Consider the following 13,513-nt stretch of genomic DNA (forward strand, 5'->3'; position numbering starts at 1 on the left):
TGTGTTTTTTCTGTTCTGTGACTGTTGTTTCATGTTGTTTTATGTAGCACCTGGGTTCTGGAGGAACGTTGTTTCATTTCACTGTGTACTGCATCAGCTATATATGGTTGAACTGACAATAAAAGCTTCTTGACTTGACTTAAGAAATCAATTATGTGATAGTTTTTCAGGGCAGTACTAAATAAACTGCTATGTGTATGATAGTCATATATGTGAATACACATTTACCTTGCTACATGTACATGTCTTCATTGAATTGAAATGTATCCACAGGACATTCCTGCTATGCTGCTGTTCGCTCAGTGTGGACCTCAAGATTGTGAACGATGACATCACTACTTTCATCAATGCTGTTTGCCTAACGTTGGGCAGTTACTACAGTTTCAACATTCACTACCTGTCAGTGCTTGAATTCCTGCAAAAGGAGGGGAGGTTCACTTAATATTTACAGAGTTTCAATGTTTTTTCTTTCTTTTCAAGGTGTTTTTTCATCATCAATCCCGAAAAGGGCACAGAAGTTGTGGAAAAGAACAAAGAGCGACTCCCCAAGAGCCTTCACCCTAATCTCTGCCCTTTCTGATCATGAGTGGCGAGAGACTTTGTTCAGGTGGCCTCTAAATGGTTTCCAAGTTTAAACTTTATAAACATTGCAATGTTAATGACTTGAGTTGTAACTACGTTTAGCGGTGGCTATACTCTGTAAGCACTTGTGCCTTGTTCTGCTTTAGTAGTTCTTACTGTAAATGTTTATCTGAACCTTTACCTTCTGTATCTTAGGTCAAAAAAAGCTTTTCAGACATGTTGATCCTCCTGGTCTGGGTTTGGGTTGATCTAATAACTTAAATTTACTCTGATTAAGCAGCAAAAAGTGTTGATATAGAGCTAGGGTTTTGATGATTTAATTTAGGCTTGTGTTCATTACTCAGAATGAAAGTACTCTTAATAGTTTCTAAAAGATAAAATCTGAATGTTTAGAAATGTAACTTATCTCTTCTAGCTCCCAGCTAGTGTGATTACATGGTGCTTTGAATTCACTGTGGTTATTTATAATAAAAAATAGTTCAACAGCATTTACATATTTAATGTTTTTTCCTTAGTTTAAATAGTTTCCTGTTTGCTTTGTGAAATAATTATAGGTTCTAATTGTATTACAAAATAAACCTTTAAATTAAACAGTTCTGAGCTGTGAAAAAGATGGTATGAACTGTAATTATTATTACAATGTAAACCCTGTATTTTGACGGGTATAAACAGCATTTTTGTAAAAACGTAAAATATACAGTACAATGGGTGCAATCCTGTAAAACCTATAACGTTCCTACCGTACTTTTGACGGTAAAGTTCTGGCAACCACAGCTGCCGGACTTTGACTGTAAAACCTACGCGTTATGTTTTACAGTGCGGAGAGTTATCAAAACGTTGCTTGTCTGTTCTTCACCAGTATATCAGTCTCACTAGAGACTATCAAAAATTGCCATAGCCGACTATATTGCAAGTCGTCCAGGCGGGGTATTGGGTAAAGTTTTCAACTAGCAATAATCGCGCCTCGGATAAACCTCATAGGCTACGATACTGCCACTGCGCAAAGCTGAGGAAGAAATTAAAGACCCCGGGAGAAGAGTTCAGCTGATTAATACACGCACTGATGGTGAACACTATATATCACCCCCCCCCCACCCACACATAAACACAATCAAAACATAAATAGCAGTAGGATAAACACCAACTGAACGAACACACGCACATTCACGCACACAGTCACACGAACTCACGAGTTTCCCTGATCACTGAATGAACCATTCCAATACAGCATTTGGAAACACTTGCATAAATAATCATTGCATTAAGCAAGATATGGAAGATGAATTAAGGAGCCAATCAGAAACGAGAGACCGTAGAACAGGGAGACCTAAACACCATTTCCAACTGTACCAATTTCCAACAATAAGTTTTTACACATTTTCCACAACACAGACTAATAACTCAGTTTACAAAAATAGTTATAGTTCAAAAGTTTAGATACACTAGAAACTAAATACTGTACGATATTAGATAAATCATGAGCATTTCTGGGTTCTGTGATTATTGTTCACAAGTGTCTTGTTTAATCTGAAACTTAAAACTCATACAAATGAACCCAGTTCTTGCACGTTATTTGCTTTTTGACATGTTCTGCATATTTAGCCCCTTTCTACCACTGACTGTATCACTTGAAGATTTGTCTTTAAAATATGTGGACATCTGAGAGACGGGGGTAATAGTTGTGTATGAGTCTTATAATTGTCATTAGTGTTAAAAGATGAGGGTCATGGTCAGATATTTGGATGCTGGAAATTCAAAGCATGTTCAGGACCTGGTGGATTTTGTTTACTGTCCCAAATCAAATGAGACAAAACAGAATGTTCATCTTTCATGTAACATCATACAGTATTAAGCATTTGGGGTATCTAAACCTTTGAACTAGGTTATTTCATTAAATGGAGTTAGTAATTTGTGTTGTAGAAAGTGTAGAAATCTATGATGTGATAGTTTTTCAGGGCAGTACTAAATAAACTGCTATGTGTATAATAGTCATATATGTAAATACACAATTACCTTGCTACATGTACATGTCTCCATTGAATTGAAATGTATCCACAGGACGCTCCTGCTATGCTGCTGTTCGATTCATGCTCAGAGTGGACCGCAAGATTGTGAACGATGACATCACTACTTTCATCGCTGCTGTTTGCCTAATGTTCGGCAGTTACTACTGTTTCAACATTCACTACCCTACTGAACTGGCGTCAGTGCTTGAATTCCTGCAAAGGGATGTAAAGACACCTCGGAGAGGAGGTTCACTTAATATTTACAGAGGTTCAATGTTTTTTCTTTCTTTTCAAGGTGTTTTTTCATCATCAATCCCGAAAAGGGCACAAAAGTTGTTGAAAAGAAGAACAAAGAGCGACTCCTAGTGAACCCAAGAGCCTTCACCTTAATCTCTGCCCTTTCTGATCATGAGTGGCGAGAGACTTTGCAAAGGTCTTTGCAAATGGTTTCCGAGTTTAAACTTTATAAACATTGAAATGTTAATGACTTGAGTTGTAACCACGTGTTTAGTAGTAACAATATACTATGTTCTGTAAGCACTTGTGCCTTCTTCTGTTTTAGTAGTTCTTATTGTAAATGTTTATCGGAACCGTCACCTACTGTATCTATCCAAGCTCAGTTTAAAGTGGCAGTTAGGTAGCAGAAATGTTTTCCATTCTGAGTCTAAATTTCAAATGAGTAGTCTTCCCCGACTGATCTTAAACCTCTGTACACTTCTGTTAAAACACGAGAACAAAAACACATTTTTTTTTTTTGTAATGTAGTTTGTAAATATCTGGCAACCACAGCTGCCGGACTTTGACTGTAAAACCTACGCGTTATGTTTTACAGTGCGGAGAGTTATCAAAACGTTGCTTGTCTGTTCTTCACCAGTATATCAGTCTCACTAGAGACTATCAAAAATTGCCATAGCCGACTATATTGCAAGTCGTCCAGGCGGGGTATTGGGTAAAGTTTTCAACTAGCAATAATCGCGCCTCGGATAAACCTCATAGGCTACGATACTGCCACTGCGCAAAGCTGAGGAAGAAATTAAAGACCCCGGGAGAAGAGTTCATCTGATTAATACACGCACTGATGGTGAACACTATATATCACCCCCACCCCCCACCCACACATAAACACAATCAAAACATAAATAGCAGTAGGATAAACACCAACTGAACGAACACACGCACATTCACGCACACAGTCACACGAACTCACGAGTTTCCCTGATCACTGAATGAACCATTCCAATACAGCATTTGGAAACACTTGCATAAATAATCATTGCATTAAGCAAGATATGGAAGATGAGTTAAGGAGCCAATCAGAAACGAGAGACCTGGAAGCCCAAGATTATTTACACTTGCTCTTTTTCATGCTGAAGTGAGAACTCACTCTCTCTCATCACACACACACAAACCCTGATACACTAAGCTTTGGAGAAAAATAAAAAAAATCAAAATGAACAAAAATGACCCATACATACATACAGTACATATATATACACAGAGAGCGAGAGAGAGAAAAAGAGAGAGGCAGCTATAAAAGCAGAATCATATTCAAGTATCAAAATACACACTGATTACAGTCTATTATTGTTCACATCTTTAATAAAAATCGCCAAAAAAAAAAAAAGAGTGCCGACGTTAGCATCGTTAGCTTTAGCGCTGCCCTGCCAGTGTTCAGCACTGTACCAACACCCATCAGATTTAAAATCCTAAAATAAATTTCATTTTCTGTAAACTAAGACTAGATGTGTAAAGTACCGCACTGTTCTAGGTTTAGCATCTTCTATACACTCCAGACTCGCACACGTTTTCGTTTCAGCATTCTGTCCGACTCGTTCATCAGCGAGTCGATAAAAAAAAACTAAATAAAACCAGAAAACGAAACATCTGAAATCTACACACAAACTGATTTTAGTGTCACTTTATACAAATTAAAAGTACAATTAAATGCTTTAAAGTACATAAAAAAAAAAATTTTAAGAAAAGGAAAAAGTACCAACTCTGGGGAGTAAAGGTATTAAAAAAAAAAAAAAAAAAAAAAAAAAAAAAAGGGATGAATTGTTATACTCCAGCTAGTATATGAAGACGAACAAAAACCTGAGGACATACGCACTTCTATTTCATAGTCTTCGGACACGGCAAATCACATCAGCATTACATTATAGTAGGTGAAAGATGCAGTTCTATATATAAAACAAGATTGTTTATAACGTCACATCTAAAGGCCACGTGTTCGGCTTTTGAAATGTTTCCCGATCTTGTTTCATCTGCAAAAATATATTACAAGTGGGTGGGGCTTAGGATTACTCAGGGGGAAAAAAAAAAGAAAAAAAAAACACTTGTACCGCTAAACCGTCCAGTAAAAGCTTCAGCTCGGCCCAGACATACGATCATGTCCTGCTGTCTGAACGCATTACACCAAGAGCACTAGAGAGGCTGCAGGAGAAATGTTACACAGAGTGCACGAGCAGAGTCAGTATCGAGGGTTAGTCATTAAAAAACACGTTTCACGCAACGTCTGAATGAAATACACAGTGTCACAATAACAGGTTAGTGTCCGAACAAGGAACGTGAGGACCTCGGCTGGGTTGAAGTGGTTTGGGACACGTCCACAGTGACGATGTAGTGCACTCTGACTGTCGTACCCTCGTGTGCACTGTTATATCCAAAATTATGGAGTCTGTTTAAATCTAGTCACGTGATTTCTTAGAAATGAATAGGAGGAAAACAGTGACAATCATCCAGTGTAGCAGAAAGAGATTAAGCCGTCTATTCCGTGTGTGTGTGTGTGTGTAGGAGAGAAACACTGATCCGTAATAATGCTGTCTGACCATGGATGGAAACGCGTGCACGCACACACACAACATGCACACACACACACACACATATCAAAGTGGTGATGTGTAAGGTGAACAGTCAGAATCATGCTACTGGTCCTGTGTGGTTTGGCATCATGTTCAGCTATGGGAAGACACACACACACACACACACACACACACACACACACACACACACACACACACACACACACACACACACACACACACACAGAGGTTAAATAGACATACATTAAAACAAAAAAAATAAAAAGGACTGTCTGCTGTTCTTACTGGAAAAAAAAGGAAGGAAAGATGCAAAGCTTCTAATAAAGCGTATTATAAAGCTTCTAAGGCAGAACCGATTTGCCCCCATTGTTACTACGGTAACGAGTAGCGACCCCAATGTCACGAGATTCGACACCACAGCTTCAACTTCAAGCCGAAAAGCTCTACAGCAGTCACAAATATTAACAAAGAAGTGCAGAAAGCTGTAAAATGATTGGCTGAGGCGTAGACTTCGACCCTGTTTGTTCCGGATGCATGCTGTGACTTAAACTTGATAAAAAGTTATTCCAGAGACCGAAAACAACAGATAGCAATTAAACCTGCAATAAAAAAAAAAAACAGAAATAGTATGTCCGGCACTACCAATTAAAAGTAAAGACTTATTTTTCTGTTTGGTATGAAGGAGAGCTCAGTTTTGGTTTACACGGCGGTCCTAGAAAATGTAAATTAGGTGATTTGAAGGGGACGTGGACTGGGTGTGTATAAGGGAGAGGTCATTACAGTACTAGAAGATGTGCGGATTTTTACAAATGCGTGTGTGTTTAAAATGCTACATGTGGCTCATCTGATTAACACGTGAGGCTTATCCTCAAGTAAAGACGGAAAAGTAAAAAAAAAAAAAATAAATCAGCAAAATGAAAAAATGATATGTTTAAGTTTGTGCAGATTTAGAGCCTGCATGTGCAGCCATGACTTGATGCTACCAAGATTTTTTTTTTTCCAAACCCAGGCTCCGTCCAAAACACCAGCATCTGACAGAACCAGTGCATGCAATGCCTGTTATTGCAAAGCCTCTTACTGAGTGACCGAATTCGAAGTTTGTCAGCTCTTAGTTTCCCGGTCTTCATACGTCTGCCCTTTATTTCAGGACACACTAATCTGAACTTTTCAGTAGTGTGATCACAGTGGATTATGGGTTGATATAACAAAGTCTCGTTATTCTGATTCCGGTGTATGGGACAGAGCCATGATAATGGTGTCACAGTGAGGGATAAAAACCCCATGAAGAAGAACAGTCTGACAAATCATTTAAACAAAACCCTTTTTTTTTGAATAAGTGTCTCGCTCACATTATGGACTCGATTCATGTTGGGTAACAGAAAAAAAAATCCTCCTGTCTGTGTTCTTGGCGGTGGCGAGGTTGTTGTTTTTTTAGTTTGGCAGTTGCATTTCCGTTCAGATGAAAGAGAAAGGAGGACTGACTCCGCCCACAGAGCTTCGCCATGGCCGATGCCCACTACACATTTGCTTGCGCAGCACCAGAGATGAGAAGACAGACAGTCAATCGGAAAAGGAAGACGGAGGCATGAATGAATGTACATATTAAGGGGCGCTGTGTGTGTGTGTGTGTGTGTGTGTGTGTGTGTGTGTGTGTGTGTGTGTGTGTGTAGAGACGATTCTTTACATAGACAGCACGAATAGAGATGAAAACAAAGAAACGCGTACACACAGGAAGCAGTCACAGTGAAGGCACCCAGGAATCAGAGAAAGGGGAGAGTGTATGTGTGTGGGTATGTACAGGGGGGTGTTTAATAGATGGGGGTCTCATACTTAGTGCCAACAGTGTGTTTGGGCTCTTTTGGCTCCACAAGCCAGGCAGGGTCTTCTGCAGACTCCACCTACAACACACACAGATTTCTGTTACACAACTACGATACAATGAACTCCACCCACACTGATACTGATTAATGGCACATATTTCAGACAGTCATGTGTTCCTGAACAAACTAATCTCTCCATTAGCGGTGGGAAGCTCTATATCATTTTAGTGATTTGTTTTGGTGATTTGGACGAATCTTTGAGTCATTTGGTTAATTTCGTTCCTTTAAATCAGAAATAAAATAAAATGTTACAGGTATAATAAGCAAATCCTCAACATGTCTACATACACCAACTTTGACTATAGTTCCAATAATTCCTGTACATAGATATTAGGAGTGGCACGGTACATGGGAAAAACACCCGAACCGTTTGGTTCGCTTGTCTCGGTTCAACGCATGCGCAATGTAGCCCCGTGCTCAGTTTCACCTCAGACAGTTTCGCGCGAACATACATATAGACAGTAAAAGTTGAGTAAGGAGTGCTGCAGAAATGGCAAGTGGAGGAGATAATGAAGGCTGCCCGGAGTTGGCGGATGCGCCCGCGTCGTTCAAATCCGGTGTGTGGGAACATTTTGGATTTCATTTTACTTACGATGACAACGGAAATAAAACAGTAGATAGAACTGCGACTGTGTGCAAGCATTGTGCAAAATGCATTCAATATGCTAATGGCAACACTTCTAATATGACAGTTCATTTGAGAAGACATCACGCCAATGTGTCGATAAGCACAAACAGGAAACAACTTCTACTGTCTGCAGCATTGAAGCAGCCTCTCAGTGATAAGTCAGACAGGGCAATAGCCATAAATATGCAGCCATAGATATGATATTTATAGCAAAAGATATGCAACCGTGCAGCGTGATTGAGTGAGAAGGATTTTGTCAGCTGATGAATGTACTCGAGCCGCGGTTTAATATTCCCTCTCGCCGACACTTTATTTTTTTTGGCCAATAAACGAAAATCATGTCATCATCAATGTCTTCTCTCTTGCTGTTTTAAAATCTCACCTAGCTTTTACTCAGAGATGGTCCCAAGAATGTGCTTAAAGTCAAGTCAAATTCAATGTTGAAGATCAAAAGAAAAAATAACAACAAGAACCATACAGAACCGAAAACCGTGACCCTAAAACCGTGATACGAACCGAACTGTGGGTTTTTTGAACCGTGCCACCCCTAATATATATATATATATATCTGCATATATCTCAATAGTTTAGATGGGAGTCACGTGACAAAAGAGCAAAGAATCGGGGTTCTTAATTAATTAATTAATTCTGTTTCCTGTGTAATGCACTGCATAGTGGCTGTTTGAGTCATATGATAAAAGAACAAACAAGTGGAGTGGTAAACTACTTAATTCTGTTTCCTGTACGTAACCTTACTTATGCGTGCTCTTTGAGTTGACTCATTCTTCTGGGTCAAATTGAAGACTCATTCAAAATAAACAAATCGTTCATGAACGACCATCACTACTTTACGTGACAAACTGGGAGAAACGAGTTTTAAAAACCTTGCTATGATCTTCTACCAGCGAAACACCTGCCACCTCCACCATATAGTTCCTCTATGAAAACCCACATATATAGAAAGTCACACGTAGGCGTACTTACCCCTGGCTTTTGAGTCCCTCCACGTGGTTTAGGCACTGGCCTACTACTCTTGTTGTTGATCTCAGACTCAGTCCCTCCTGCCAAACTTTGTTTCTGTCTCTGATTGGTCCTCTGAGCCTGCAGAGCAAGCTGATAGGCCACTTCAAACGCTTGTCCGAGAGTCAGGATGATCTCATAGGTCAGATTCTGAAGAGGGAACAACACGTTCATTGAGTTTATGACTAGGGGTGTGTGTGTGTGTGTGTGTGTGTGTGTGTGTGTGTGTGTGTGTGTGTGTGTGTGTGAGCGTGCACATCTTACCACATCCACCGTGCTGAAGACATGACAGTAATGGTGGTCGGTCTGCAGGTCTTTGGTGATGTATGCGAATGTGCACAGATCCTCTGGATCCTGAGCCGCGCAAGAGATGTTCCTGATCTCGTGTTCTGCTATGATATTCTACAAAGTCGCACAATCACAATCGCACAAATCAGTCAGGACTGTCCTGATCGAGATATGATAACACAAGAGGTAGAGAAAGAGAAAGAAAAACCTTATTAGCAGCATCGATGAACTTGACTCCTTTATATGTGATGGAGAGGATGATGGAAGGAACCTTCCTCATCTGCTCTGTAGACCTCTACACAGAAAGAGACAGACAGACGTCAAGACATAAGTGCGACAGTGTGTATACAAACAAATGAAAGACACGCATATTTGAAGGTACATCCATCTGTCCCACCCAGAAGACATTTCATAGGGACATAAACACTTACTCTCATTTTAGCGCAGGCGTCTTGCGTAGACTCTGTTCCTCTCAGGTCCTTAATGAGCATGGACCCTAAATACTATACACATGCAAAAAACAAAACAAAATAAAAACAATAAAAAGTTATGCAGACAGAACGCATAGTAGCACACTACCCAGGTACTATACTGCTTTTAATCAATCAGAACTGTTGTACATCCTGACAGATCACAGAACAGGAGTGAACATCCTGCAGTAGATCCTGACAGATCACAGTGTGAATATCCTGCAGTAGACCCTGACAGATCACAGTGTCAACATCCTGCAGTAGATCCTGACAGATCACATTACAGCTGTGAACATCCTGCAGTAGATCCTGACAGATCCTGACAGCTGTGAACATCCTGCAGTAGATCCTGACAGATCACAGTACGGTTGTGAACGTCCTGCTGTAGATCCTGACAGATCACAGTGTGAACATCCTGCAGTAGATCCTGACAGATCACAGTGTGAACATCCTGTAGTAGATCCTGACAGATCAGAGTGTCAATATCCTGCAGTAGATCCTGACAGATCACATTACAGCTGTGAACATCCTGCAGTAGATCCTGACAGATCACATTACAGCTGTGAACATCCTGCTGTAGATCCTGACAGATCACAGTGTGAACATCCTGCAGTAGATCCTGACAGATCACAGTGTGAACATTCTGCAGTAGACCCTGACAAATCACAGTGTGAAAATCCTGCAGTAAATCCTGACAGATCACAGTACGGGTGTGAACATCCTGCAGTAGATCCTGACAGATCACAGTACGGGTGTAAACATCCTGCAGTAGATCCTGACGGATCACAGTGTGAACATCCTGCAGTAGACCCTGACAGATCACAGTGTGAACATCCAGCAGTAGATCCTGACAGATCACAGTACGGGTGTGAACATCCTGCAGTAGATCCTGACAGATCACAGTACGGGTGTAAACATCCTGCAGTAGATCCTGACGGATAACATCCGCCTGCCCTTCTGCCACCTGTACATCTGGTTACAGCAGCTCTCTGTATGTCTGTCTAACTTGTATTTCTAACTAACCTGTATTTCTGTCTGCCTGTCTGACTCAGTGTTAAACAGTAGGTGTACATAATCAGTTGAAATACGCTTTGTGTGTGTGTGTGTGTGTGTGTGTGTGTGTGTGTGTGTGTGTGCACGCAAGTGGTTTGCCAGACATACATTTGCTTCGTATCCGCAAGACTCAAATATGAGTTTCTCTGGTTTGTGATGCCAGTTCTGCACAGGTGCACAGGGAGCTGCCTGGCTGGGGGGCCGCAGGGTTAACCTTGACTCTGCATGCTGATCCTCATACCTCTCCTAAAAAAAACAGAGAAAGAGCAAACCATTCATCAAACCCCTTCCCAACCCTCTATTCATATAGAAGATAAAGTATTGACAGTGCGTACCTGTGCTCTTGATCTGACTGACAGGTCGTAGTCTGACTCCGCCCCCTTTGTCCTCCCAGAATCCCCTGCAGGGTCCATTAAACGACGTGTGTACAAGTCTGGGAGACCCAGATTCGATGATGATGCCTGAGGCATCAAATCAGGACACTGACACCACACACACAAAAAAAAAAAATAATTAGACAGTAGATACGCATGTGCGTGTGTGTGTGTGTGTGTGTGTGTGTGTGTGTGTGTGTGTACACGCAAGTGTCCTACTCTGATCTGAGAAAGTCGAGGTGGTTTCACTGGTGGCTCATCATACAGTCGCTCAGTTAACGATGCGATTATTCGCTTCCTGTGACCCAATAATGTGATCTTCAGCACCTACACACACACACACACACACACACACACACACACACACACACAGCAGAATAAATAAATAAATATCTCTCCTATATGTTTTTCTGCTTTAATATGTAACAATAATCAAAATGATTGACTGAATTACTAAAATGATAATAATAATGAGTTACTATTATTCATGATATTCATAAACAAACAAAAAAATTCATTTAAGATTTAATATCTTAACCCCCAACAGGTACGCTCCAAACTCTAGTCTAATTTCCTCCCAGAAAAATGAAGACTATATAAACAGTAAAATGGGCAGATAAATCTGGAATGGGATGTTCAACAATCACAGATGGGTGTGACTGGTCGGGTGTCCACATACTTTTGGCCATAATGTGCAGTCCTAAAGGACAGGACTGGCTTGGAAAAATGTGCAAAAAACAGACCCAGCAAATAAAATTGAATGTGTTTTCTAGACTGAAAAAAAATAATAATAAAAGAGCCGGTCTATGTTATTCGCCCACTAGGGGGCAAAACACTTACAGAAATCATGTCCCAGTAATTATAGTACAGTGGAACCCGGTTATGTCGATGTCCTAGGGGGTGGCCAAAAAGCATCGAGGTAACCGATGCACGTGTTTTTGAAGGGTTTTTTTTACACAACAGCGTTGCCGCGATTTGTTTGATGAAGGCATGCTATAAAAATACATACAGTACATGTTTATCTGTCAGGAATCCACCTGCCACGCCCCTTTGGCCCTCTTCAGCGTGGCAGGTGCTTTCTCAGCCGCTTTCTCTGAAGCTCCCGGCTTCAATCGCGCACATATGGTGCTCGTTTATCATCATCACCAGCTCCTATTTAAACTTCCACACTCTCACTGTCCGTTATTGGTGGTATATGTTGGTTCACGGCGGTCGTTGTTATCGAGCATGCGTATCCCGGTACGTGCCTTCCCACCGGCACTCTCTCAACGGCTGCTCTTTTCTTCCAAAAGCCGCGCCGTGCCCCTACTAACACTACGAACACTAGCACTAACTAACAGCAGAGATTCACCAGTATACAACACAACACCTGTAGCAGCTGTAAGCCTTGATTTTTCCGCCACTTCCGCGAGTTCTTCTGCGGTTGCACCGAGATAACCGACGTTAAATGGCAAATTTTCCCCCCCTTGTGCTCGAGATATTAGGGTTCGGCGACATAAAAACCCTACTTAACCGATAAAAAATGCTTAGAAAAAGCGAGAATTTGGCGGTTCCACTTCAAAAACGTCGACTTAATAGGGTTGTCGAGGTAACCGAGGGCGAGATAACCGGGTTCCACTGTAATTACTTGTGCCATCATTATATATATCTATCTATATCTGTCTATCTATCTATCTATCTATCTATCTATCTATCTATCTATCTATCTATCTATCTATATATACACACACATATATACATTCAATGCAATTCGAACTTTCAACGTATGTGCATAAATTTACTTTATTTAAAACATTTACAAGTATATTTTGTCTTCATGCTCTATGTTGAGTTTGGTTTCACTAATAATAAACATACATTTGCATAAAGCATCAATATTTGTCCATGGCCATGTTGTGGATGAATGAACACAAATCTCCACAGGCACACTCTAAAATCTGATGGAACATCTTCCCAGAAGAGTGGGGGTGGACATCTTTTGATCAGGAAACCTTTGAGCAAATAGGGTATATGAATGTACATATGCAGTATGTGTGTGGGAGCATACTCACATTGACTATTTCAAGCTCCCACAGGTTCCTCACAGACTCGATCGTGTTGTATCCGCTTTGCAGGAAGTTGTGCAGATATTCACTCAGACCCAACGAGTCCAACCAAGAAGAGAGAGAAAGACTACCCTCACAGCTTCTAACCTAAACACACACACACACACACACACACACACACACACACAGAGAATCTTAGGTCATAAACTATATGCAATTGCATAACAAGCACCATGTACCCCAATCTCCTTAGTGTTCTCCAGTTTCATCCTACTTCCCAAAAACATGAGCCAGGGTGTAAATAAGCATGTGAATGGTTGTATGTATGGTAGGAATTGTAAGATT

At 40.7% G+C, this 13,513-nt stretch overlaps 1 protein-coding gene and 2 non-coding genes across 8 annotated transcripts in view; all 3 read right to left on the reverse strand.

Annotated features, from left to right (window-relative positions):
* Positions 1-1,449: 1,449 nt before the first annotated feature.
* On the reverse strand, positions 1,450-1,590 carry LOC124399365. Its single transcript, XR_006928222.1, has one exon. It is a non-coding gene; the product is annotated as a U4 spliceosomal RNA (small nuclear RNA).
* A 1,880-nt stretch (positions 1,591-3,470) lies between these two features.
* On the reverse strand, positions 3,471-3,611 carry LOC124399367. The gene has a single exon (XR_006928223.1). It is a non-coding gene; the product is annotated as a U4 spliceosomal RNA (small nuclear RNA).
* A 309-nt stretch (positions 3,612-3,920) lies between these two features.
* The window catches only part of LOC124398906 (ankyrin repeat and SAM domain-containing protein 1A), a 57,914-nt gene continuing 48,321 nt past the window's right edge, over positions 3,921-13,513 (reverse strand). For 5 of the 6 annotated variants that reach the window (XM_046869410.1, XM_046869411.1, XM_046869414.1 and 2 more), the window contains 9 exons: positions 13,175-13,315; positions 11,343-11,450; positions 11,085-11,231; positions 10,858-10,995; positions 9,658-9,729; positions 9,435-9,521; positions 9,203-9,340; positions 8,903-9,088; positions 6,718-7,308 (listed from right to left, as the gene is read on the reverse strand). In XM_046869410.1, the coding sequence (XP_046725366.1) occupies positions 7,219-7,308; positions 8,903-9,088; positions 9,203-9,340; positions 9,435-9,521; positions 9,658-9,729; positions 10,858-10,995; positions 11,085-11,231; positions 11,343-11,450; positions 13,175-13,315 (1,107 nt within the window). In that variant the 3' untranslated portion in view covers positions 6,718-7,218. Of the gene's footprint in view, positions 5,547-6,717; positions 7,309-8,902; positions 9,089-9,202; positions 9,341-9,434; positions 9,522-9,657; positions 9,730-10,857; positions 10,996-11,084; positions 11,232-11,342; positions 11,451-13,174; positions 13,316-13,513 lie in introns of those variants that run through there. The other variant, XM_046869412.1, reaches the window with a different exon arrangement.

This window comes from Silurus meridionalis, chromosome 16 (assembly GCF_014805685.1).
Source record: "Silurus meridionalis isolate SWU-2019-XX chromosome 16, ASM1480568v1, whole genome shotgun sequence".
NCBI classification, from domain to species: Eukaryota; Metazoa; Chordata; class Actinopteri; order Siluriformes; family Siluridae; genus Silurus; species Silurus meridionalis.